The 26,251-nt window shown below is 41.7% G+C and overlaps 1 protein-coding gene across 3 annotated transcripts; it reads right to left on the reverse strand.

Moving 5' to 3' along the window:
- Positions 1-2,206: 2,206 nt before the first annotated feature.
- hsf2 (heat shock transcription factor 2) lies at positions 2,207-24,840 on the reverse strand. Of its 3 annotated transcripts, none has more exons than XM_042333502.1 (12): positions 24,663-24,840; positions 17,892-18,000; positions 16,380-16,507; positions 13,452-13,576; positions 12,628-12,703; positions 12,446-12,507; positions 10,077-10,158; positions 9,035-9,165; positions 7,182-7,430; positions 5,961-6,066; positions 4,790-4,859; positions 2,207-3,862 (listed from the first exon to the last, which is right to left on the reverse strand). In XM_042333502.1, exons 1-12 carry the CDS (start codon positions 24,753-24,755, stop codon positions 3,609-3,611), a joined length of 1,485 nt encoding a protein of 494 aa, XP_042189436.1. In that variant the 5' UTR covers positions 24,756-24,840; the 3' UTR covers positions 2,207-3,608. The 3 variants fall into 3 exon arrangements, 2 of the variants coding, with proteins under 2 accessions (XP_042189436.1, XP_042189435.1); XM_042333501.1 differs by having other exon boundaries at positions 2,207-3,901; XR_006084955.1 differs by lacking the exons at positions 2,207-3,862; positions 4,790-4,859; positions 5,961-6,066; positions 9,035-9,165 and adding an exon at positions 9,215-9,342 and having other exon boundaries at positions 7,378-7,430.
- Between the last annotated feature and the right edge of the window lie 1,411 nt (positions 24,841-26,251).

The raw sequence follows: 26,251 nt of genomic DNA on the forward strand, positions 1-26,251 counted from the left end.
TAATTTTATTTTTACAGCATTTTATAATTTATTCTTGCTCTATTAGCTTTGCATTTAGTATTTTTAATGTTGAACTGGAGGATCTTATTTTATTGTTCTGGTCCCAAAATGCATCGATGATCTGATTCCGAAAATGTCAACTTTTTCTTCGACCAAATCTGATGACCCAAGTGATTGAAGGCCAGGTCCTGAGTCACAGAGATTAGATGATTGCAAGTCCCCGGTCCTTTATCACTTACAGGTTAACAGATTGCTCCCAATCACTGTCCGGTGATCCCCTCCTGGAAGTGCACACAAAAAGAGTTTCATTTTTTGTTTTGATCAGTCACATTAAATGGTTAGTTTATTATGGGCCTGTTTAGGTCAAATAAAATATTACGGTTCAGATTTATAATAATGATTTGATGTAGTTTGATATAGCGCCTTATCACATCTTCGAGACCTCTCAAAGTGCTTCACAGAATATACTGTAAAGTGAATTGACTGTATATTTTGTGGGCAAAATGCAGCAGCGAATTGCGGACAGCAGTGGCCCACAAACAGTCGTGGATTGGGTGAACAATTTTCTTTTGATGGTTATTACCCCCAGAGAAGCGATCTGCCAATCGAATAACAACTGGGTTCCTACTTACTGCTAGGTAAACAGACCTGTGTGGAGTAAGGAAATTTGCCCAACATTTAACCCTGCTTGTCAAGTGCTATAACCACTGAGCTACAGGACTCTAAATTTGGGAGGCTTTCACAGCTCTCCAAATATGAATGTATACTGTATTAGTTTTCCTGCTACTATTATGAATAGAGTAGAAAACAAAATAATTAAGTTCACTTAATTGTCAGATCTGAGCTTCATCTCTAGGTTATGTGGGAGTTCAGCTACTGTTTAGTGCTTTGTTCCCTGAACCGCCCAAAAGTGAGTTAATACAGGGCACTGATGTAGCTAATTTTAATGAAATCTGTAAAATAAGCATTTGGAAATATTGGGGTGGGTGGGCCTGGAAACTGCAAAAATTCACTAGAACCCAAAGCAGCTGCTAAGATGTGGATGTCTGGTTCACTATATAATATGGATATGAATGGGAAAAGAAGATTGAGAAATGGCCATAAGTAAATCTAGTTATATTGTGAGATGTAGTGATTTGATATACATCCTTACCTTCCCTACAAACGTGAAGGAAATTCAGCCGAGAACTGGTGATCACTACTCCAGATAAAACTGATTATTCACTTCATGGCTGTGTGCAAACTGCCTGCAGCGTTCACCTAGTCACTACACTTTAAATCTTGTGAAGTGCTTGAGATGTGATGGGTGGAATATATATTGTCCTTCATGCAAGGATTATTGGAGAGAATGAAAACTATTGAACACAATAATAATAATCCTTGCATTTGATATATATTAATTATACATAGATACAATGAAGATGATTTATATAATTTAGATATTAAAAGCTGTAATAAATATTTTCTGAATGTAGGGGTTTTGCACATCTGCATCTTGCATATGTTCAAACCATTAGGTTCTGCATCAGATCCTCCAATAACTCAGTTGCTAGTGCCTATCAATCAAGTGTTTTTAATAATTATTCCAAAGCTGTTTATCAACTTAATAGAATTTTTAATTATAGACATGGTTCAAATGCAGATTAAAAAGCTTTGTGCTGGTGATGTAACCGTTGCTCAAGATGGTTAGTTCCCAGTAACTTTCAAAAAGCTTAGGTTAGGAAACCAATAGTTCTGGGTAACTTCATCAGTTTCTGTGTGAAGGGCTTCCAGATGTTCATTTTACATACTATAAATGGCATTTTCTCCTTCCTTTCAGGGAAGAAAACCAATTGTCAAGGACCAGATTTTTTAAAATGAAAAGAGTGTTGAAACAAATTTCTCTAGTTTTGGTAAAAACAAAGTGAGATCCATACAAATATAAGCAACAACTAAAAAGACCCTGTGATCAGCATGATGCCCATTGCTGTCAAATTTAGTGCCCAAGTGGTTTATTTTCACTTGTTCAAGATGATTGTACTTTGATTAAAAGAACATTATTATTATATATATTTATAATGCAGCCTTAACCAAGAAGATGTTAATTCTATTATAGCAAATGTGATAGTATTACATCCCAAAAACGTTATCCCAGTAACCTCTTAATTCATGGTGCGGATGCAATTTACAAAATATAAGAGCACTATCCTCTTGTACTGCACTAAGATAAGCATCAAAATAATCACATTTTATTGTGAATAAAAAAGAGACAAGTTAGATACAGATAACCGCATATACACATAAAACCAAAATAAAGTCAGATTACACATTTTGGTCCTCAGTGCATGTCAACATTTTGGGCAACATTAAATAGCATACAGGCACTTTCCCCCTTCCCCTTAAAATTATAGAGGTTGGAATTAGATTTCTTAAAGGGGGAAGGAGGTTTAGGAGAATACTTTATTGAAGCATACCCTTATCTGCTAATTTTTTTAAAAAGATGTACTGTATATTACCAAACATCAAATATCCTCATTGACCATTTTAAATCTCCTTCCATCCTCAGGCACTCCCTGACATGTCATGGGAATATTACATGCATCCCAATGCAATAGAAACCAGCACTTCAAACCCCTAACATTCAAAATCTCCAGTTGGCTGGATACTGGTACTTTCCAGCAAGTTGTTTATCAGGGCTCTGGATCAATTGGCAGGCTGGTCCAAAGTGCTAGCTCCTATTGCAATGAATGCAGCTGCTCTAGCCTTTAAACATGGAGCACCTGAGAAATGAAGGAAACAAAGTCCCACATGACTGAGAGGCTGTACATAAATAAAATAAATACTGCATGTACTTCGACAAATATACTCCCCCTACAACTTCCTTACCCTTTAATTCACAGTATCACAATCTTTGAAGCTGGAAAACATTACAATGGTTTGAGATTGAGAATATTCATGTTTTTTAGTTATTCAAAGTACAGATATCCTACTTCCATTTCAAGGACAGCTGAGCATTGTCCCTAGATTTGTACAAAACATAGTAGACGAATACAAACAGCTCTAAAGGACAGAATATTCAACCTCTTCTATTTCAATGCCACCTTATGCTTTAGTTTCACAAGTAATAGAACATGAGCAACATGTTCATTAATGTATGCAGTTCCAAGCTTGTTTGGGGATTCTATCGACATGAATAATACCTGCATTTCCTCCCCTTACTAAGGTATTTTGTACAATGTAGTTCTTGCTGGAAACTCATTCTAATTTGTAAGTTGATGCATTCACTTCAGAATGATCTGACTGAAAAAGTGAAGAGGCCATTAGTAATAAAAACAATGAACTTGTGACATCAATTGCACAAAAGTCACTTGATGAAGTTACAAAGTTACATAAACAAATCTGCATTTCCAATAGAATTTTCAGAAAATACAGAAGATAAAATGCTTTGCATATCTTCAAAAGAAAGCAAATGCAACATATTTACAACAAAAAGTATGAGACACCAAACAAATAAATTTTACAATATAAATTAAATATTCAAGTTTTAAGTTAATTAAAAAAACACAAGTTAGATACCATGTATAATCTGTACACGACATAGAAGGCAAGAACCTTTGTTAATTTAACAGCTAACTGTCCAATAAAGAACTTTCACCATCTAGAGTGTTTGAAGGAACTAGTTCACACAAATAAAACAATGTTTCTTCACTAGCCTCTTCTTCTGTCAGAGGTTCTAATTTAAATAGCTGACTGGTTGTTTTTTTCTCAATTTCCTCTTCAACCAACTCATTTCTTTCCACAAGATTGTCATCGTATGTGCCCATATGGGCAGATACAGTGTGTTCTTTTTCCAAAGTAGGTGAGGTGCTCCCATCTAAGAAAGCTAACACAGGATAGGAATTGTACTGCATTAGTTGTTTACCTGCAAATAAACCACACAATGCAAACATTATGAGTCTGGAGAGGGAAAAGGGAGAGTAGATTTGAGGAAAAGAAACAGAAACAATCTTTCAAATGTAAACCTGTTAAATCTAATAGAAGGGGAAGAGAAAATGTTTGAAAGCACTCTGAAAATATTTTCTCAGCCATCCAGGCACTATCAAAAATAGTTCAAAAAAACACAACAGCAGTCTTGAAACACCAAAGAAATTGGGCATGGAATGAGATGGATATGTCCACTATCATCTCCATTCTGTTCAATTCCAGATCTCAGCTCTGCTGCAAGAATCCAAGCAGCTTCCTATCTCACGACTGTTAAAATCATACAGCTACCGACAGGCCAAAGGATATGAAATCATTTTGGTGAGTTAGGAGGTTACCCCTCTCCTAACTCATCAAAAACAATGGGAAAATGATTAGCTTTGAACTTGTTCCTTGACCAGTAACTGTTTAAAATCCTAGTAATTTGGGAGAGCTTTTAGTCTTATTTACATAAGTAGATTTACGATGCAGCAAAGCTGGTATGGACTGTACTAGACACAAATTGGATTTTGCATTGATTTTGTTGTTTGAAACATCCTGAAGATGTGAGAATTGTACTAGATGGTTAAAAGAATTAGGAAAAATCTAATGTGCTCAAGGGGAACACAAGACAAATTCTTCTCTTTCTCTGTTCTCAGTTATCACCAGGATCAATTCACAAGACGTCCATATAACTGCTATTTGTGGGTATGGGGCAAAGGGCAGGTTGATGGTACTGAAAGGACTGCTTTTTAAAAGAGCTAGCACAGAGGAAATGGGTGAATGGGCTTTTTCTGTACTGCAAATTTCTAAGATTCTATTTTTTTCCCAGCTGTACAAAGACACTAACCAGTATCTGAAGACTTGTTTTCAACCACTTTAGATTCTGTTCCAATGTGGTTGTCTTTACTTCCAGATACCTAACATTGGAGAAAGACAAAAAACGGTTTACTTAAATAAATATTAACCTTATCGTGCTAACTTTGCGAAGCCTATCATCGTTTTACTATCAATAAATTCTCCTATACTTCCTATTTCGTTTTGTTGATACAGTACTTCAGTTTTAAATTTTGTAGAGACCAGAAAATAAATCTATTTAATAATCCTTGCATTTGATACAGCACCTTATCATGTCATTGAGACATCTCAAAGTGCTTCACAGAATATATTGTAAAGTGAATTGACTATATATTGGAGGGGGGGATGGGACCCAGCAGCCAATTGCGCACATCAGTGTGCGCACATCAGTGTCCCACAAACAACAGCAACAACACAATTACATTTGCATAGCGCCTTTCACATTGGGAGGACATCCCAAACAGTCGTGGATTTAAAAACTGAGTGATCAAATGTGTGCTCATTACCTTTTTCTACTGTTTCTTTCAGGATCTATTAACATTACTTCCCTTAGCTATCCCACTACCTGGGATGACTACTAAAGTCAAGTTTATCAAAACTCCAGGATCTCTCCTGAAATATATTTAAAATTCAGCAAATATTTCAGATAATTCTTCCTTTGGCTGATTCTCATAACTGCAAATTTCTCTGTTTTAAAGTGCATCTAAAACCTTTCTTCCCACATATTCAGCTTTTTCAAATCCCTTTCAATTGTGCATGTTGATTCTCATCATGTGGATAAATGTATCAATTATTTTATACACCTGAGAAAACATTTTACATTAAATTGTTACTGTACAAAATATATGAAAAGAATTATTATTATTATAAGTTATGAAACAAACTAAGGAGGTAGAAGAAAAACAGATGAAATTTGTTTCAATTTCTTGAATCTAAAGATAAATCTAATGCCTAATGTATAATTGAGTTACACAACAAATCTAGAAAGTTGTAGTTTTGAAGGCTTTTCCTCCCTAGGTTAGCAAATTTTTTTTTAAGCTTATCCTTATCCAGTAACTTCCACTTGTGTGGATGCAAGATGTGGATAGAATTCCAAACCCCTCCCCACCCCATCAAATACACTGTTCCCATTTGCGCATTCAAACGGTTATGATAATACTTACATCTAATAGGGTTTCTGGATCCAAGTTAAATTGTTTTCCCGATAACGTGGCCTGAAAATCCTCTAAACTACAGTCGATACTGTCCAAATAGTCCATAAGCTCTATCCTGCATGAAGACAAAATATTGTTTAATGTACATTAAAATAATGCATTTGATGGAGTAGATTTAATTTCGGGAGGATGCTTCAAAATGGTTCACAGGGTTTATTATGTAGTGTTTTGATAGGAATAAGTCAGAAGGTTGTGGGTTCAAGCCTCAATTTGGGAGTTTAAATTGATTGTCTAGGCTGACATGCCAGTGCAGTACTGGGAAAGCACTACATTGTTGGAGGTGCCAGCTTTTGGATGAAACTGAGGTCCAATCTGCCCAATGAGGTGGATTTTCCCAAGAATAAAACAGGTTTTCATGTTTCAAGTATAATAATACTTGCATTTGGTATACATAGATTGAGAGTTTCACAGGATTTTTACTGTGTAATAGTGCCTGTATTTTGTTGGCAAATGCGGCAGCTAATTTGCACACAATGTCCCACAAACAGCCATGAAGTGGATGACCAATTTTATCTGGAAGACTGTGGTACTCCCTTCTCTTTTCGAATAGTAACATAAAAATTTACTGCACAAAAGAAGGCCATTCAGTCCATCGTGCGTGGGAACTTTAATGTCCACCAAACAGACAGACAGGATCAGAGATTCACAAACATGTGAGATAGACTCAGTTAAAATTTGGAACTGGAAAATTTAAATAGCCTAAAAATGGGCTTCATTTTAACAGACCTATAGGACAATTTTCAATAATTGTTAGAAGCAGCACAAGTACAATGTAAACTACAGCCAGATTGACCACTACATCTTCTCCTGAATTAAACAGAAAAGATTTTTTTTGGGGGGAGGAGTGCATATATTTAGAAGAGAACCCACTGAGTCAACTGTGTTTTTAATCCAGAAACTACTCAAAAACACCAAAGCAGATTTGCCTAAAGATAGCATTGTAGTTCAGAAATACAAGAAAAACTTCAATTCTGTGAACCCTCCTCATAATAATCATCTGCAGGGGACTACATGTAAATTGGTAACTAATACTAATCCCAGCATTCAACGGCTGAAATTTGAACCACTGGTCCTTTTAGATTACATCTGAATCAATTCTATATGGTTAGCATGGTACCAAAATACATAATACTGTACAACAATGTAGCACAACACTCCGCAGTTACTCACTTTCCAAGGAGATTTATATTCTGTGAAATAACTGCATTTTCATTTAAAATTGAATCCATCATGGAGATAGGGTCTTCAGAGTTTACAGTCGACTCAGTGGTCATTTCCCCATTTTCATTCATCATAGTGTTCATAACATTGTCAGTACTGCAAACATCCATTGATTCAGGTGATGGATGAAACTGTTCTTCAATTGTGACGCTCTCTTCACACAAAGAATTGTCCTGTTCTGCTGCTCCAGATAGGTCACTAAAACATGCAAAATATTTAACTCAAAACATGCAAAAACCCAGAGCATATCTTTATATATATAATATACATATATATATATAAAGAACAGAATAAGTCTTAGGAAAGTCATGTTGAAACTCAGACTCGATGAATGGTATGTTTAATATTCTAAAGCAAAGCTTACAGGACTTGCTTTTAAAATGAAAAAAGTGAATCTACTTTTTTTCAACCAAAGTATTTCCCTTATCTAGATTAATAATTATATTTGATGTAGCACTTTTCATGTTGGGAGACTGTCTCAAAACACTTCATAGTGGAGTGGAGCGATTGGGTATTTTGTGAACGAACAAGAGCATTGTACAATCCAGAGCTGCTCAATTTAATTTTTTTTAGTGATGAGCACTTTGGATTGATCTGGAGGCTAATCCAGTAATACCCCAAATCAAGAAAGAATGGTATCAGTAAGAATGCAGTAATGCAAACAACATACTGAGTGCTTCCAGATGATTTCCGAAGCTCATGCAAAACAAAAATTGCTCCAGGACAGAGTGACCAAATTATTATTTATTAATTTATTTCCTAAAGGACTATCATGCTTAGAAAGCAATCCACCAATCGACTAACAACCAGGTTCCTACTTACTGCTGGGTAAACAGAAACGTGTAGAGTAAGGAAATTTGCCTAATATTTTGCCCTGCACAGGAGTCAAACCTGGGTTCCCTCACTTATGAGGTAAGTGCGCTCACCACAACAAAAACTTGCACATAAATAGCGCCCTCCATTAGGGTAGCATCTCAAAACACTTTACAGTGGCGGAGCCTGACTCCGAGCCGAGGGGTGGGGGGGGGGAAGAGATGGCTGTAAGCATGGTCGAAGAGGAAGGTTTTCAGACGGGACTTGAAAAAGGGGAGAGGGGGCAAGACGGAAGGATTGAAAGAGCGTTCCGGGCATAGTGGCTGAAAGTGCGACCTCTGATGGTGGGGCGGGGGGGAGATGAGCAGGAGGCTGGTGCCAGTTGAGGAGGCGCCAGGTGGTGGATTGAGAGTGAGGAGGTCATGGAGGTAGGAAGGTGCCAGAGAGAAGGGATTTCAACATAAGTGTGAGGATCTTGAAGTTGATCCATTCGGTGATGGGGAGCCTGGCCAGAACTGCTGAGATGTGGGTATGGAGTTTGGTCCGTACTCACAACGCTATGAGGCTCAATTAACGATTCAATGTATTTTTGGAAGATTTCTTAATGTAGCTGAGAGAATATTTTAAAAAAGCTTTCCCTCCAGAAATTATCATCACTTTAAAACTCTCATTCCCTTTTCCATTCAATAGAACATTTATGGGGAACTATTCAAGAACACATTCGTAGATTTGTTCATATAAAGAAAGGGTAATTGATATCATAACATAATGGGTCACTGACTATGGTGGTTAAATCTAGCTGCTGTCATGTTGGTAGATTGTTACTATGGTGCCCTTTTGTTGAGCACCCCAACAATTAAATTCCAAATAAATGAAAACCAACCTACTACATCATTTGTTTTCTACAATCAGTATGGAAATGTTATATTGATACAATTAAGTACAGTGAAGTTAAAACACAGAACTGAACATGGAGTATCAGACCATACTCATTAATAGCACATATTGAATCTTCATCCTCTTCAGTGTCTTCTGATGGGGCATCTGTAACATCGCAGATAACAACATCATCTGAGGTTTTAGTCCTCGCTTTCACACCATTGGGTCCTTTCACAGGTACCTACACAGAACAATGTTTTAAAAAGTCAAAATCTGTTCTAACTTCATACCTTATTCCTTAAACTGCTGGCAGGTCTATGGAAACATCTATTTCAATAAGATTACATTTTTCTAGTCTTCATTATTTCAGTGTCCAGATCCTTCACATCATGTTGGGTATCTTGTACTATTAGGTTTTCTGCCAGGGAAAAGACATCAAACAATGCAACATTCAAAGGTGGAAAGGTATACAAAAACATTGTTCTACAAAACCCTATGATCTTACAGTAGCAACAACCTCTGATAGAGATCCTTAAAATGTCCTGGGTGACCTTTGGTGGATGTTTCATTCATGCAGCTGAATTGCCCAACTGAAAATACAATGTTCACCCTGAAAAGATGTTGAACCAAGAGTATCACCCCATGGAGCATACAGAACCGATGATCAATCAGAATTGTATCCTGACAGATAGAGCAGGGTCGCTCTGCTTGTACACGTAAAACCACTGTGATTTGCCCTTCCAAGGGACACTGATCTGTTGTGTAACTACATTTGATTTTGGTAGTAACAGATCATGTTTTAAATAGTTAATATGCTACACCTGTACCACAGGCCCACAGCCCTCTGGTAAGTATCAAGGTGAATGGAGGTCTGCTATCAGAACATTCATGTGGAAGATGGAAGCAACTTTTTTTTAAAAAACCATTAGCTAACAACTCAGCCTTACGGGCCAGATCTGCAGACAATGAAAACCTCAAACACTGATCCAACTACATCATAGATACAATTAGGACAATTACGAACACAATACGTCACATCCATCCTTCATGTGAGTGAAGGGAGTAAACTCGATGAACAATCCCAACTGAACAATCAAATTATTAAAGAAATCAAGCACAGTATTCTGATAGCAGTAAAAAGTTCATATTTACATGGGTGGCACTGGTTGGTTCTTTTACTATGTGATGAAAATACTTTGGCTTAGAAGGTCCTGTGGCATTAATCATTATTGGCCTACAAATAAAAAGAAACAAGTTAAACTATATGCAAAATCCCTTACAGACATCTATGAAAACAGGCACATAATAATAATAAAGAATAATCCTTGCATTTGGTATAGCGCCTTATCATATCTTCAAGACATCTCAAAGCCCTTCACAGAAAATGCTGTAAAGTAAATTGATTGTATATTTGTTGGTGAAACGCGGCAGCCAATTGCACACAGCAGTGTCCCACAAATAGTCGTGGATTGAAATGATCAATTTTTTTTAAGGAATTACCCTTGGAAAATCCAATCAATTAACAACCAGTTTCCTGCTTACTGCTAGGTAAGCAGAGGCATGTGGAGTAAGAAACTTGCCCAACATTTGGCCCTGCTGGGAATCGAACCCAGGTCTCTCGCTTGCGAAGCGAGTGCTCTAACCACTTGAGCTACAGGACTCCACATAGGCACATACGATGAAATGTTATTCAATGATTGTGACTACAAACTGCAGCGATGCAGAAGATAAGCACACAGATTTGGAGAACCTATGATCATGGTCGTATATTTGCTGATATTCAGCATCATTTAACATTTAATTATAATAATTTAAATGCATTATGCGAGTGGCAGATTGAATTCTCAAGGTGGAATTATTATTAAAATTAAGATTTTTCAAGCAATAACTACAATTTGACATATTATTGTATTTTGGCATTTATTTGTAATATTAATAACTTTGCTAGAAAAGTTTCAAGAATTAGAATTTCTCATTCTAAAGATATAGCTGTCTCATTCTGCTTACGGCAGAAAACAAATTGTATCATCTTAAGAGCATTACAATCAGTTACAAAGGCTGCAATTGAATGTTTTCATGTAAATCAACAGTTAACCTTCGAAAAATGTAGCTATTAAGAGAAAATAATCTGGAAATTAAAATGACAGCAAATCCTTTTTCTAGCAAAACATTGGTCAACTACATTAAAACTAGGTTGCAGAGTGGTTCATTAGAAGTGAGGTATACAAACTAATACAGTACACTAGTATTTTAAATATTCTTTCCTCCTATGTTTTTATTGTGTTATGAATATTATGAATAGAAATAGCCTCTTCGAGATTTACAATTAAATCAACTTGTGACTGTTCTTACTACATATCCAATATCATTAATAATGGCATTTGTTTCACTACAATACTATCTGTAGAATGAAATAACCAAACTGCTTTGAACAAAAATCAAAATCGAGTAATACCAAAGGCACTGAATTTTAGTGGACAGTACTCGTAACATTTGATGGATATGGTGATATAAATTTAACATTAATTCCAGAATGTAAATCACACTTAATACCATATTACTTTCGGTGTTTTAAAAGACAACCTAGCATGTACTATACTTTAAGGTATTTTTAAACAACGCATGGGCAGTTGAAATGGAACTAAACTTAAGAGATGTACTTTATTCTGTACTCCCTCTCGCCTTGCACCACCCACCCCCTCGGCTCATTATCAGACTCCGCCACTGTGAGGCGCTTCAGGACACTACCCCGCGTTAAGGGCGCTATATAAATTCAAGTTGTTGTTATTCTTGCTGCAACTTCAAACTAAGCTCTAAAGCTTTAAAAACAAACAACACAATGACATCATAGATATGACTGGGTTGTTACTGCAAATAAGCACTTGGTATTTATTTGAGGGAACAGAATCAGACCAATAAAGTGTAATCTTAACTGAGCATGAACCTAAATAGTCAGAAATGTACAGAAATATAATCAAGTCTGTAATTCAGATATTAGTGTTTTTACAATGATTTTTACAATAAAATATTAGCATATTTATTACACATAATTGTGTCATGTTTCCAAATTAATCTCAGTCTGGCTCAGCTGGTAGCACTCCCGCCTCAGAATCAAGACGGTTGTGGGTTCAAGCCCCGTGGCAGCACTTGGAGCTCATACAATCTCGCTTACACTGACATTCCAATGCAGTGCTGCATTATTTGAGCAACTGACCTTTGGATGATTAACCCGAGGCAGCCTGTTTAGATGGACATTAAAGACCCTCTGGTACTATTCAAAAAGAGAAGGAAATTTCTCCTGGAGTCCTGGCCAACAATCTCTCAGTAAAATTGGTCATTTACTTCATTGCTGTTTGTTGGACTATACTGTTTGTAAATTGGCTGCCGTATCCGCCAACATAATAGTCACTACACTTTACAGTGAATCCTGTGAGGCACTTTGAAATGTCTTGACATCATGCTCTAAATTTAGGATTATTATCAATACTCAAATCCAATAGTAAAGAAACTGACATACATACCTTTTCCGTTTCAAGGTAACAATTTGGTTATTCTGCACCAAACTAATAATAAACTTAATAATCTGAAAGACAAAAAAAATTGAGGTCAATGTGTTAAGATTTTCTTAAAGGGCAAAGGAACTTAAGTGAATTTTTCACCATTGATAACAGCAATATTCTTTTTCTCTATAGAATCCTATTACCTGTCGAATTACTTGCTGTTGCTGAGCATGCTTCTGTCTAAGATCTGCGATCTCTCTCCACAGTGTTTCATTCTCCCTATTGGTACAAAGAGAAATATAAGAGCATTAGCACTGCCGAACTGTCACTATTGTTATTATTTTTATTCTATTATAGTAAGTTCATAAATTCAAAGGCTTCCCTCTGCATTCAAAATTGACAAATGGCTGATCAACATTTCTTCTCTACATGAAAGTAGCTCAAAATACTATACCCATTTATTTCTAGCAGATGTATGCTAAAATAACATACGCTAAAAAATATGCCAATTCATATAGAAACTGCCAGCTTCAAAGTAAATTTTATACCCAGGAAGATAAAATCCAAATACAGTAGTTAATCACATAGATAAAACTAGGACAAGCTTGAGTTAGAATTGCTCATCACACAAACATTGTAGAGGAAAATATATAGTAAACCACTGTATGATTTTTCTTGATTTACGGTTAAAACACCTGAATAAAGGAGTTCAGATTAAGAAACATATTGGTGTCTGTAGCTAAAATGTCATTCATTTTGGAAATTTAAGAGTAATATCTCTTGTCTCAAGTGTAGCAACTTTGACAATGTGCTTCTCTCCCTCCTCTCCCCAGTATAACAATATATTGCCACTTATACACTTAAGCAGTTGGAGGAATATCTCATGATGAGCTGTTTTCATCTAGAACACTGAAAAACTGGGAAAGCTTAAGTTAAGAAAGTAGACTCTTTTGTCTTATCAACAAAAAATGTTTGTTTGTTAGAACACACATTTACAAAAGAATCAAACAGTAAAACAGCACAATACCATTTCAATGAAGCTAATCTGGTATCAAGGCTCTCCTGTTTTCCTTCTATTTCTTGGACACTGGATAGAATTGTATTTAAGCCTTCTTGCTGAATTTTAGCTTCTTCTGGTTTCGTTGAAGATACCTGAAATAAAACACACCTACATTACAAAGTACACCTATTCAATACACACCAAGGTGGTTTTGGTTTGATCAGCTAAATTTCCTAGAATCTATAATTCTTGCATTTGATATAGCGCCTGATCAAGTTGTTGAGACGTCTCAAAAGGCTTCATAGAATATACTATGAATTGTGAATGTACTCGTGAATTGACTGTCTTTTGTAAGTGAAATGCAGCATCCAATTGTGTATGGCAGTGTCCCACAAACAGGAATGAGTGCACTTCCAGAAAATATTGGGGCCAGGTTGGCAAGATCCAAAGCTTAGAGACCCCAGAGTGTGGTAGCACTGAAGTACTGCTGGAGTCTAACCAGCTAAAACCACATAGCTTACTATTGAGGGCATTGTCTGGCAAGCGTCTCACTGTTTATCCACCTAGGTCCATCCGATATGTTAGGGCTTTACCTTGTAAGGGTAAGAAGTGTTAAGTGGGAAGAATCCCAACATCCAGTGGCCAGTCAGCTCCTCAAATTTCTGTTGAGGAGTCAGGCTGCCTGGTCTGTCACCAGCAATACCTTGGGAGTACTGCTCAGGAACTGGACAAGTAAGACCGCCACAGAGGCTCAACTCAATTCCAACATTCCATTGTCAAGCAAGTCACCTGGGTCCCAGCTCACCTGCAAGGATAGTTCCTCTCCAGAAAGGAAATCACTGGTAGCTCATTTGACAACTTACAAATACAGATTTGAGTTCCTACTAGTTGGACAGCAGGTACCAGAAATTCCCCGCATCTTCCTGGTGATTAGCACAATTCAACATTCTCCTGACCACAGCTCGGACATCTCTACCCATTGAATCATGATTCCAGCAGCTAGAAATATGAACCTTGAGCAGCACCTGTTTACCCATCTGCATACCAATCACGTGGATACCAAATCCTGGATTTACAAACCCGTGTTCATAAATCTGCCCTCCTGGCAACATGCTCTAGCAGCTGTTCCCTAACCCTCAGTTTCCTCATCAGATATGTATTTGATGAACACCTGCATTCAGTATGGTGGGACGTACACAGGACAGCTTGCAACATACCAGTTACCTTGATGTGGTTCAAATCCAATACCGGATTCCGGGCTTAATATACACCAACTACTTAAAACTGTTGAAACTGCTCGTGTGAGGGGGTTTGACAGATAGATACGCTCACTGTGAAGTCAACTACAGCTCCAGGGAGTTTAATGTAGGTCAACCTCCCTGTAGCACCTTATCCTCCTTACCATGTCACCTCACTGCATGGCACTGGACTTCACAAATGGGCTGAAGGAAACCTCTCTGTTGCATGCCCAGGAATTCAGAACTAGGAAGAGGAACTACATCTTATGTCACAAGCTTAACCCTCAAGGGGACTTTATTTCCAATAAACACAGACAAAAATAGCCAGACCCTTCCTCCCCTTCACAGCTCGGTCCAGAATGACAATGTCCAACCAAAGGTTGCTGTTCGCCATAACCCATAGATATTGATATTAATCAACAAATCGGAAGGGATGCCCTTTGTATCTTCCAAATAATAACTTCAAGTCCCCTCTTGAGCAGTGCAAACATAACACTGCACCATCATGTCCCACTGAGTGACCCAGTGCTTAAAATGATATCTGTAGTGCACGAGATTCCCAGGTGAGTCCGCCAACAACACAATATCATCTGCAAACAGAAGAGCTGCAAATCTATCAGAAATGCTTTCAAAGATATATATCAAGTCCATCCTTCTCAATGCCATTTTTGAGAACCAAGAACAATTATCTTGATATACTTCTTATATGCTACAAAGTTAAACTTACATTAGGATTTCAAGTTGAGCACCAATCACCTAGGAATAGATCTAATGTCATTCGAAAGTCGCTTCTGATACCATTTGTCACATCATTCATTACAATGGTAAACAACCTTTCTCCCAACAACACTTCAAAGGAATCTTTTAGATCGACTTCCCTATAGTAACTGGAACTAATAATGATCTAGAAGATACACTCAGTAAAATATGTCTGGAGCAATATATAAATGCAAGTTATAATATATTAGCAGTACAGTATTGTGATACCATGTACCATCACTAATATCAAAATAGTCCATAGTAATTTGATCTTTTCACTAAAGTGAGCTATTGGAGCTCAGTGCAGATTTCTTTCCTCTTAGTAAACCTTCAAAGGAATGGTATATATTTATGGTATTTAGATGTAGAATAAAAAATAATAATATTTGGTATCCTGTAGCTCAGTGGTTAGAGCACTCGCCTCGCAAAGCGAGAGGACCTGGGTTCGACTCCCAGGTATGAGAAACATCAGCCAAGTTTCCTCACTCCACACCCCTCTGTTTAGCTAGCAGTGAATAAGAACCCAGCTGTTAGTCGATTGGCGAATTGCTTTTCTGGGGGTAATAATCCTTTCAAAAAAAATAAGAACGTGGTCACTCAATCCACAACTGTTTGTGGGACACTGCTGTGCGCAATTGGCTGCTGTGCTTCACCCACCAAATATAGTCAATTCACTTTACAGAATATTCTGCGAAACGCTTTGAGACGTCTCGAAGACACGGTAAGGTACTATGTCAAATGAATAGATTATTATTCCTAACATTATATGAATTGTGGGAAAGGGCTTCATTTGCTTCAAAATGATTCACTATAAGAGCTCTGGAAAGCAATATGAAGACAAAAACAGACAAGCAGGCAATAAAAATGCAAACCAAAAAAGGATGTAATTAAAGATAAAATCCAGGCGACCAGGAGAAAGCAAAATTTGTTCTGGAGTGCACTGAATGATGCAACTCACCTTCCGTTTTATATTTTCAAGTAATTCATCTTGTCCTTGTTTAAAATAAGGATGCTGAAATTCCACAGGTCCATCACGCTCCTGTTTGATAACACCTCCATCAACATTTAGTACTTTACGAAAACCATCTGTAAAATAATTGTCAGATTTATTATATCTTCATATAAGATCTTGTTGGGATCTGAACTCCCAGTGTCCGAGTCAAAAGACCAGACAATAAAGTTTTGTGGCTAACTCAGTTTATTCAAATATAAGCACAGCAAGAATACATAAAACATATACTACCCGGTTCTGGAGCAGTCAGTGTGTTTTGGCCCTCCGCCTCTGGGTGCCTGGTTCCCTGCCGATTCTACTGCTTTATGTCAACAACCTTTCAACTTTATACCTTTTTGTTCATCCAATCAATTATCAGGCATGTAGGTCTTTCGAACTGGGCAAGGAGTCAAGCGCATTGTTACTTCTGTTCATCCCAAGAACCGGGCGTATTGACTACAAAACAGCTTGTATCCTGCCAATGGTTGTCTTACTTCAACAGTTCATGTTGACCATTTCTTCTTAACCAGACAAAAACAACTTATGTTATTAACAGATGTTGAGTGATGGTTCGAGTACAAAATGGTGTTATCCGCCATTTCAATTCATATAAACAAAATTAACAACTTAACGTTTACAATTTTATGCGGCCCAGCCTTAAAAGTGTTTCATTACATATATCATATTCTAACAATCGCTATTTGCAACATTTAGTGTCAATACAACAAAATATTGCTATGTTTGTAAATAAACTTAAATTGTCAACAAGTTGCAATAATTAGTAAGATAGCAATGCATTATTGTGTTTTGTAACAATGAGTACAGGTTAGCACACATGTTGTGATTGAAATTTTAAGGGCAAACTGATAGAGTTGTTCATCTACGCATGCGATCAGTTGGTAGCACTCTTGCACGAGTTAGAAGGTCGTGGATTGAAGCTCATATAGTCCAGACTGACACTCCAATGCATACTGAGATAGTGCAGCATTGTCAGAGATGCCATCCTTCATTTGAGACGTTAAACCAAGGTTCTGTCTGCGTATTCAGATGGATGTTAAATATCCGATAGCACTATTCAAAAAGAGAAGGAAGTTTCTCCCAGTATACTGTCCAACTCTTTACACACTAAAAATTCCATTCAGATTTCAGTCACATTTTGTATTCATGTATCATCCAACCTTGGTAATTTACTTCCTGACCATTTGTGGGAGGGTTATTGCCATGTGTAAATTGGATGCTGCATTCACCTACAGAGTTCTGCATCATCAATGATTTGGAACCAATAAGTACATAACTATAAATGTTCGGAGCAATGTAATGAATTTTACTCACATGTAGATTTTCTTGTAACAAAATCAGCCCTCTATTTACAACATTCACTCGAGCACTCGCTCACTCATAGTAACTCCACACAGTTCATTGTATGCAGATGTGTTACTCGGTAGAGTTTCATAATGTAAAATGACTGGACAAACTTACACATATTCAACTGTCGCACAAAACTGGCCATGTTGTTGTGCTTGAAGTACTTGGGTAAGATTTCTTTGGCAAACCTCTGCTCATCCAGCACGAGAAAGCTGTGGCCATTCTAGGTGGTGAAGAGAAAAAAAAAGAGTACTCAAAACCTCCTTGAAATTAACACATTAGCACAAATTAATTAGGTTAAATATAATAATAATAATAATAATCCTTGCATTTGATATAGCGCTTTTCACGTCGGGAGGACGTCCCAAAGCGCTTCACAGAAGACACTGTAAAGTGAATTGACTGCATATTTGTGGGCGAACGCGGCAGCCAATTGCGCACAGCAATGTCCCACAAACAGTCGTGGATTGAAAATGACCAATTTATTATTGTTTTTGGTTTTGGAGGGATTATTATTAGGCTCTGTGTGGAGTAAGGAAACTTGCCCAAGGTTTCGCCCTCTGCCTGGAATTGAACTCAGGTCTCTCGCTTGCAAAGCGAGTGCTCTAACCACTGAGCTACAGGACTCCTCTCCAAATATAAAACAGTAGCTAAATCTTGCAGACCAGAAAAATCAGTTTTGATTCCTAATCAGCTAATCACTGGTTTGAGCTTATGCAGCTTTTGTTTGGGAAGCTCTTAATTAGCAAAATCGCCCCCAGTTTAGGAAGGGAAGAAAAAAAGTTCAATTTTTGATCATTATACAATGACCCTGCTCATAGGTGGAGAACATTTGTGGGATAGCAATATTTACATCAAGGCCACTGTATGACTGTCAAACCGTGCCACAAAAAATGAGTGTAGGGGATGGGTGTGCTATGTCACAGGTTTTGGCGGATGTTGTGGTGAGAGGTGCAAGGGTGATGAGTTGCGTCAGGTGTTGCAGGGGTGGGGGATGTAAGAGGCGGAGGGTGGTTGTGTGTGAAGGTACGTGTGCGGGCACGTGTGAGGAGATGAGCGGGGCGGGTGAGTGTGTGTATGTGTGGGAGTGGGGGGCATGTGTGATGGTGTGTGTGAGATGTGAGTACTTGTGAGGGGGGTGTTTGTAAGGGGTGTGTGTGTGAATGCATTTGTGAGGGGATATATTGGGCCTTCAGCCTCTCTGACTTTAGCGAGGACAGTTGTATGTAAAATAGGAAAAATCAATATGCTGTTATTTATAACGAGACAAACTTTGGTGTATGATTTTCCATTTGTGCTTATTTGTACAGTTTTCGTTCCTGCCTTTTTTTTAAAAAATCTGTAGATCAGACAAAAAAATTTGGTAAAGAGTTTTTGTTCAAAAGCTACACACTATGGTCAAGATATTTAACATTAAAAATGCAAAACTCATTCCATAATCTTAGTAGCACATTTGCAATGAGAAAATATTGTGTTTTTTATTTTTAGAGCTGATTAATCACCGATCGATTATATCATTCAAATACAACAACAACAAGATTATATTTGCATAGCGTCTTTCACGTTGGAAGATGTCCCAAGGCGCTGGACGGAGTATAGCATTTTAGACCCGAGCTGGGGTCGGGGGAGGGAAGGGGAAGGGAAGGGGGGTGGCCGATGGCATGGTCGAAGAGGAGGGTCTTGAGGGGGACTTGAAGGAGGCTAAGGAGGTGGCGAGGCGGAGTGACTGGGGGATGGAATTCCAGAGATTGTGGGCTCTCCCGCCAATGGTGGGGTGGATGGGTTGGGGAACGTGGAGCAGGACAGAGCTGGCTGAGTGGAGGGAGTGGGTTGGTTGGTAGGGGGTAAGGAGGTCGCAGAGGTAGGGCGGGGCGACGCCATGGAGGGCTTTGTAGGTGAGGACCAGGATCTTGAACTGGATCCTCTGAAGGATAGGGAGCCAATGGAGTCGGGCGAGAGAGGAGGAGATGGGGATCACGGAGTTTGGTGCGGGAGAGGACATGGACCCCAGAGTTCTGGATTATCTGCAGCCTATGGAGGGAGGGGTTGGGAAGGCCGACAAGCAGGGAGTTGGCGCAGTACAGCCTTGATGTGATGAATGCACGGTATGAGGGTTTCGGCGGCGGCCTGAGGGGTGAGACAGTGACGGAGCCGGGTGATGTTACAGAGGTGGGGGAAGGCAGAGCGGGTCATGGCACAAATATGGGGTAGAAAGGACAGTTGATGGTCAAACAAGATGCTAAGGTTCCAGACTGACTCGGTGAGGCGGAGTGTGAATCCACGGACGGTGATGCTCTCAGTGGCTGAGGTGAGGAGGCGCTGACGGGAGCCAATCAGGAGAGCCTCGGTCTTGTTGATGTTCAACTGCCGAAAGTTAGCTTTCATCCAGGACTTATGTGTATGTGTGTGTGAGGAGTGTATGTATGAGACTGTGTGTGTGAGGAGTGTATGTATGAGACTGTGTGTGTGAGGAGTGTATGTATGAGACTGTGTGTGTGAGGAGTGTATGTATGAGACTGTGTGTGTGAGGAGTGTATGTATGAGACTGTGTGTGTGAGGAGTGTATGTATGAGACTGTGTGTGTGAGGAGTGTATGTATGAGACTGTGTGTGTGAGGAGTGTATGTATGAGACTGTGTGTGAGGAGTGTATGTATGAGACTGTGTGTGTGAGGAGTGTATGTATGAGACTGTGTGTGTGAGGAGTGTATGTATGAGACTGTGTGTGTGAGGAGTGTATGTATGAGACTGTGTGTGTGAGGGGTGTATGTATGAGACTGTGTGTGTGAGGGGTGTATGTATGAGACTGTTTGTGTGAGGAGTGTATGTATGAGACTGTGTGTGTGAGGGGTGTATGTATGAGACTGTTTGTGTGAGGAGTGTATGTATGAGACTGTGTGCGTGAGGTAGTATGTGTGTGAGAGGTGGGGTGAGGGGTATTTGTGAGGTGTATATGTGTGAGGGGTGTATGTGTGTGTGAGGGGTGTATGTGTGTGTGTGAGGGGTGTATGTGTGTGTGTGAGGGGTGTATGTGTGTGTGTGAGGGGTGTATGTGTGTGTGTGAGGGGTGTATGTGTGTGTGTGAGGGGTGTATGTGTGTGAGGGGTGTATGGAGGCAAGGATTATTATCATGATGAATGATCATGTATGACAAGGTTTTTATGTGAGGGGTGAGGGAGTGTGTGAGGGTTTGTACATGTAAGGGTGTGTGTGAGGATGTGTATATCATATCATAGAATCATACAGCACAGAAGGAGGCCATTCGGCCCATCGGATTTGTGCTGGCTCCTTGAAAAGAGCTATCCAAATTAACCCCACCCCCCGCTCTCTCCCCATAGCCCTGCAAACATGTCCTCCCCATATGAGGGCTGAAGTGTGTGTGAGGGGTGAGATTTGTAGGTGAGAGGTGTATGTGTTAGGCATGTATGGTGTGAAGTGGTGTGTGATGGGGGTGTGTGTGTGTGTTGGGGGGTGTATATGTGTGTGGGTGTATGGTAGGGTGTGTGTGTGTGTATATGTTAGCGTGTGTGTGTATATGATAGGGTGTGCGTGTGTATATGTTAGGGTGTGTGTGTATATGTAAGGGTGTGTGGGTGTATTTGTTAGGGTGTGTGTGTATATGTTAGGGTGTGTGTGTATATGTTAGGGTGTGCGTGCGTATATGTTAGGGTGTGTGTGTATGTTAGGGCGTGTTAGGGTGTGTGTGTGTGTTAGGGTGTGTGTGTGTGTTAGGGTGTGTGTGTGTGTTAGGGTGCGTGTGTGTGTGAGGGTGCGTGTGTATGTGAGGGTGCGTGTGTATGTGAGGGTGCGTGTGTATGTGAGGGTGCGTGTGTATGTGAGGGTGCGTGTGTATGTGAGGGTGCGTGTGTGTATATGTTAGGGTGTGTGTGTGTATATGTTAGGGTGTGTGTGTGTAAATGTTAGGGTGTGTGTGTAAATGCTAGGGTGTGTGTGTAATAATAATAATAATAATCCTTGCATTTGATATAGCGCTTTTCACGTCGGGAGGACGTCCCAAAGCGCTTCACAGAATATACTGTAAAGTGAATTGACTGTATATTTGTGGGCGAACGCGGCAGCCAATTGCGCACAGCAATGTCCCACAAACAGTCGTAGATTGAAAATGACCAATTTATTATTGTTTTTGGTTTTGGAGGGATTATTATTAGGTGTGTGGAGTAAGGAAACTTGCCCAAGGTTTCACCCTGCCGGGAATTGAACTCAGGTCTCTCACTTGCAATGTGTAAATGTTAGGGTGTGTGTGTATGTTTGGGTGTGTGTGTATATGTTAGGGTGGGTGTGTATATGTTAGGGTGGGTGTGCATATGTTAGGGTGTGTGTGTATGTTAGGGCGTGTATGTATGTTAGGGCACATTAGGGTGTGTGTATATATATGTTAGGGTATGTGTGTATATATGTTAGGGAGTGTGTGTATGTTAGGGTGTGTGTTTGTTAGGGCGTGTGTGTATGTTAGGGTGTGTGTGTATGTTAGGGTGTGTGTATATATGTTAGGGTGTATGTGGATGTATGTTAGGGTGTGTGTGTGTATGTTCGGGTGTGTGTGTGTATGTTCGGGGGTGTGTGTATGTTCGGGGGTGTGTGAATGTTCGGGGGTGTGTGAATGTTCGGGGGGGTGTGTATGGTCGGGGGGGTGTGTATGGTCGGGGTGTGTGTATGGTCAGGGGGTGTGTATGGTCAGGGTGTGTGGGGGTGTGTGTATGTTAGGGTGTGTGGGATGTGTGTATGTTAGGGTGTGTGGGATGTGTGTATGTTAGGGTGTGTGGGGGTGTGTGGGGGTGTGTATGTTAGCGTGTGTGGGTGTGTGTATGTTAGGGTGTGTATGTTAGGGTGTGTGTGTGGGGGGGGGATGTGTATGTAAGGGTGTGTATGTCAGGGTGTGTATGTTAGGGTGTGTGTGTGGGTGTGTGTATGTTAGGGTGTCTGTGTATGTTAGGGTGTGTGTGGGGGTGTGTGTATGTTAGGGTGTGTGTGTGTGGGTGTGGGGGTATGCGCGTGTGTGTGTGTGGGGGTGTGTATGTTAGGGTGTGTGGTTGTGTGTGTATGTTAGGGTGTGTGTGTGTGTGTGGGTGTGTATGTTAGGGTGTGTGTGTGTGGGGGTGTGTGTATGTTAGGGTGTGTGTGTGTGTGTGTGTGTGTGTGGGTGTGTGCATGTTAGGGGGTGTGTGTGTGTGGGGGGGTGTGTATGAGAGGGTGTGTGTGTGTGGTGGGGGGGGTGTGTGTGTATGTTAGGGTGTGTGGGTGTGTGGGTGTGTGTGTTAGGGGGTGTGTGTGTGTGGGTGTGTGTGTGGGGGGGTGTGTGTTAGAGGGTGTGTGTATGTTAGGGTGTGTGTGTGTGGGGGTGTGTGTGAGTGTGTGTATGTTAGGGTGTGTGTGTGTGGGGTGTGTGTGTGAGTGTGTGTATGTTAGGGTGTGTGTGTGTGTGTGTATGTTAGGGTGTGTGTGTGTGTGTGGGTGTGTGTGTGTGTGTGGGGGTGTGTGTATGTTAGGGTGTGTGTGTGTGGGGGGGTGTGTATGTTAGGGTGTGTGTGTGGGTGTGTGTATGTTAGGGTGTGTGTGTGTGGGGGTGTGTGTGTGTGTGTGGGTGTGTGTGTGTGTGAGTGTGTGTGTGTGTATGTTAGGGTGTGTGTGTGTGTGTGGGTGTGTGTGTGTGTGGGGGTGTGTGTATGTTAGGGGTGTGTGTGTGGGGGTGTGTATGTTAGGGTGTGTGTGGGGGTGTGTATGTTAGGGGTGTGTGTGTGTGTGGGTGTGTGGTGTGTGGGGTGTGTGTATGTTAGGGTGTGTGTGTGTGTGGGGGTGTGTATGTTAGGGTGTGTGTGTGGGTGTGTGTATGTTAGGGTGTGTGTGTGTGGGGGTGTGTGTGTGTGTGTGGGTGTGTGTGTGTGTGAGTGTGTGTGTGTGTATGTTAGGGTGTGTGTGTGTGTGTGGGTGTGTGTGTGTGTGGGGGTGTGTGTATGTTAGGGTGTGTGTGTGGGGGTGTGTATGTTAGGGTGTGTGTGGGGGTGTGTATGTTAGGGTGTGTGTGTGTGGGTGTGTGTGTGTGTGGGGGTGTGTGTATGTTAGGGTGTGTGTGTGTGGGGGGGTGTGTATGTTAGGGTGTGTGTGTGTGTGTGTGTGTGGGGGTGTGTGGGGATTATGATGATGATGAATGATGGTGTGAGAGGAGGTGTGTGGTGTGTGAGGGCTGAGGTGTGTGTGTGGGTGTGTGTGTGTGTGTGTGGGGGTGTATGTTAGGGTGTGTGTGTGTGTGGGGGTGTGTGTGTGTGTGGGGGTGTGTATGTTAGGGTGTGTGTGGGTGTGTGTGTTAGGGTGTGTGTGTGTGTGTGTGTGTGGGTGTGTGTGTGTGAGTGTGAGTGTGTGTGTTAGGGTGTGTGTGTGTGTGTGTGTGTGAGTGTGTGTGTGGGGGTGTGTGTGGATTATGATGATGATGAATGATGGTGTGAGAGGAGGTGTGTGGTGTGTGAGGGCTGAGGTGTGTGTGTGGGGGGTGTGTGTGTGTGTGTGTGTTAGGGGGTGTGTGTGGGTGGGGGTGTGTGTGGGTGTGTTAGGGTGTGTGTGTGTTAGGGTGTGTGTGTGTGTGTGTTAGGGTGTGTGTATGTTAGGGTGTGTGTGGGTGTGTGTGTGGGTGTGTGTGTGTGTGAGTGTGTGTGTGTGAGTGTGTGTGTGTGTTAGGGTGTGTGTATGTTAGGGTGTGTGTGTGTGAGTGTGTGTGTGTGTGTGGGTGTGTGTGGATTATGATGATGATGGATGATGGTGTGAGAGGAGGTGTGTGGTGTGTGAGGGCTGAGGTGTGTGTGTGTGTGTGGTGTGTACGAGTCTGTGGGTGGGGGTGAGGCGGTGGTGTGGCTCTCGGCCTTCCTCTCCTTTACCTGTTTCCAGCAGATGAACTCGTTGGTGTCGGGATCCTCCACCAGGCTCCACAGTTTGCTCAGGAAGGCGGCCACCGGCACCTGCTGCTTCATCCCTCCTCTCGGGCCTCCGCTCACGTGACACAATCGCGGCCAAACCGCCACCGCGCGCGCCCGGCCCCGCCCCGCCCCACCCCACCAGCCCGCGGCCGAGGCGAGGTAAGTCGCGCGCGCCCGGGCCTCCAGCTGCGCACAACGTCACACGAGCCAGAGGCTGCGCGAAACGTCACACAGACGCGCGCCGCCCCCTTCACACTGAACCGGGCGGGGGGGGCGTGAAACGTCACGCGCGCTCGGCGCCTGCGCACGCACGACCTCACGCCGGAGCCCCTCGCTCGCTGGCTCCCCCTGCCGGAGCTGGAGACAAATCCCAGTCACAGTCAATGATAAGCGTCTCCCACACGGGGGGGGGGGGGGAGTCTCGAGGGCCTTCTGTCTAATTCCGGGTAAAACGTTAACAGAAAAACGTTAACAAAGTAATCTCTGTACTAGAGTGCCCTCCTGTGGCAATTCACAGTATTGTCTGTGCAGTTAACATACTGCAGTTGTTTCAATCACAAGGACATAATAATAATAATAATAATAATAAATCACATAACAATTTGCTGCGAAGGAAGACCCAACAAGGTCCATCCAGTTCGCCTCCCACCATCCTGGCAGTCACTTGACATGTCGTGTCCCAAACTATACGCCGTATCCCGTGATGTCATTTTCCGATATTATCGTATTCTGTGAAGTGGATGAGACAGTAAATGAGAGAGAGAGTGTTGTGCAAAAGAGAGAGTGAGAGAGGAGTGGGGGAGAGAGAGTGTCCTCCTTCCCCTCTCTGTCCTCCCTCTCTGTCCCCCCCTTCCCCCTCTCTCTGCCCCTCTTCCTCCTCCACCGCTCTCCCAATCCACCGCGCGGCGATCAGTGTCTGCGGCAGCGGAGCTGACGCGGTTGCTGGGGACGCGGTGGCCGTGCTGACAGACTGCAGTGACGGCCGGTATTGTTTCCGCCGTCCACGCTGCGTCCTCCCAACCGCCAGCGCCTGCCGCTGCCACACTGACGAGGGAGGGAGGGAGGGAGGGATTGGAAGCTCGAATGTTGGGAATGGTCTCGGGCAACCGCTGGGCCAGGTGTGGCCTGAGGGCCGCCACCGGGCCGGGCGGGGCCCACCGGGCCGGGCGGGGCCCACCGGGCCGGGCGGGGCCCACCGGGCCGGGCGGGCGGGGCCCACCGCAGACCTTTCTCAGATAGGGAATCCGGCCCACGGCAGTCAAAAGGTTGGACCATCCTGTCTTAGCCTATGAGCTCAAAAGTCCTAATGCGGAGCTTGAACCCACGGCCTTTTAACTCAGACGCGTGTTGTCGCCGGAGCCCGGCTGCTACAGGGACTCAGCCAGAGAAACACAAGCCAACTGCAACCTCCTCACCCCATATCAACCTGTCCGCTCCCGGGGCTCAGCGGGCGGTGGCCTTCTCCACGGTCCCCTCCCGGCCCACCCCACCCCACCCCACCCCACCATCGGCAGTCAGGCCTAAAGCCTTTCTGCCCCATTCTATGGAAC

This window comes from Callorhinchus milii, unplaced genomic scaffold (assembly GCF_018977255.1).
Source record: "Callorhinchus milii isolate IMCB2004 unplaced genomic scaffold, IMCB_Cmil_1.0 Scaffold3, whole genome shotgun sequence".
In the NCBI taxonomy this organism is placed as follows: Eukaryota; Metazoa; Chordata; class Chondrichthyes; order Chimaeriformes; family Callorhinchidae; genus Callorhinchus; species Callorhinchus milii.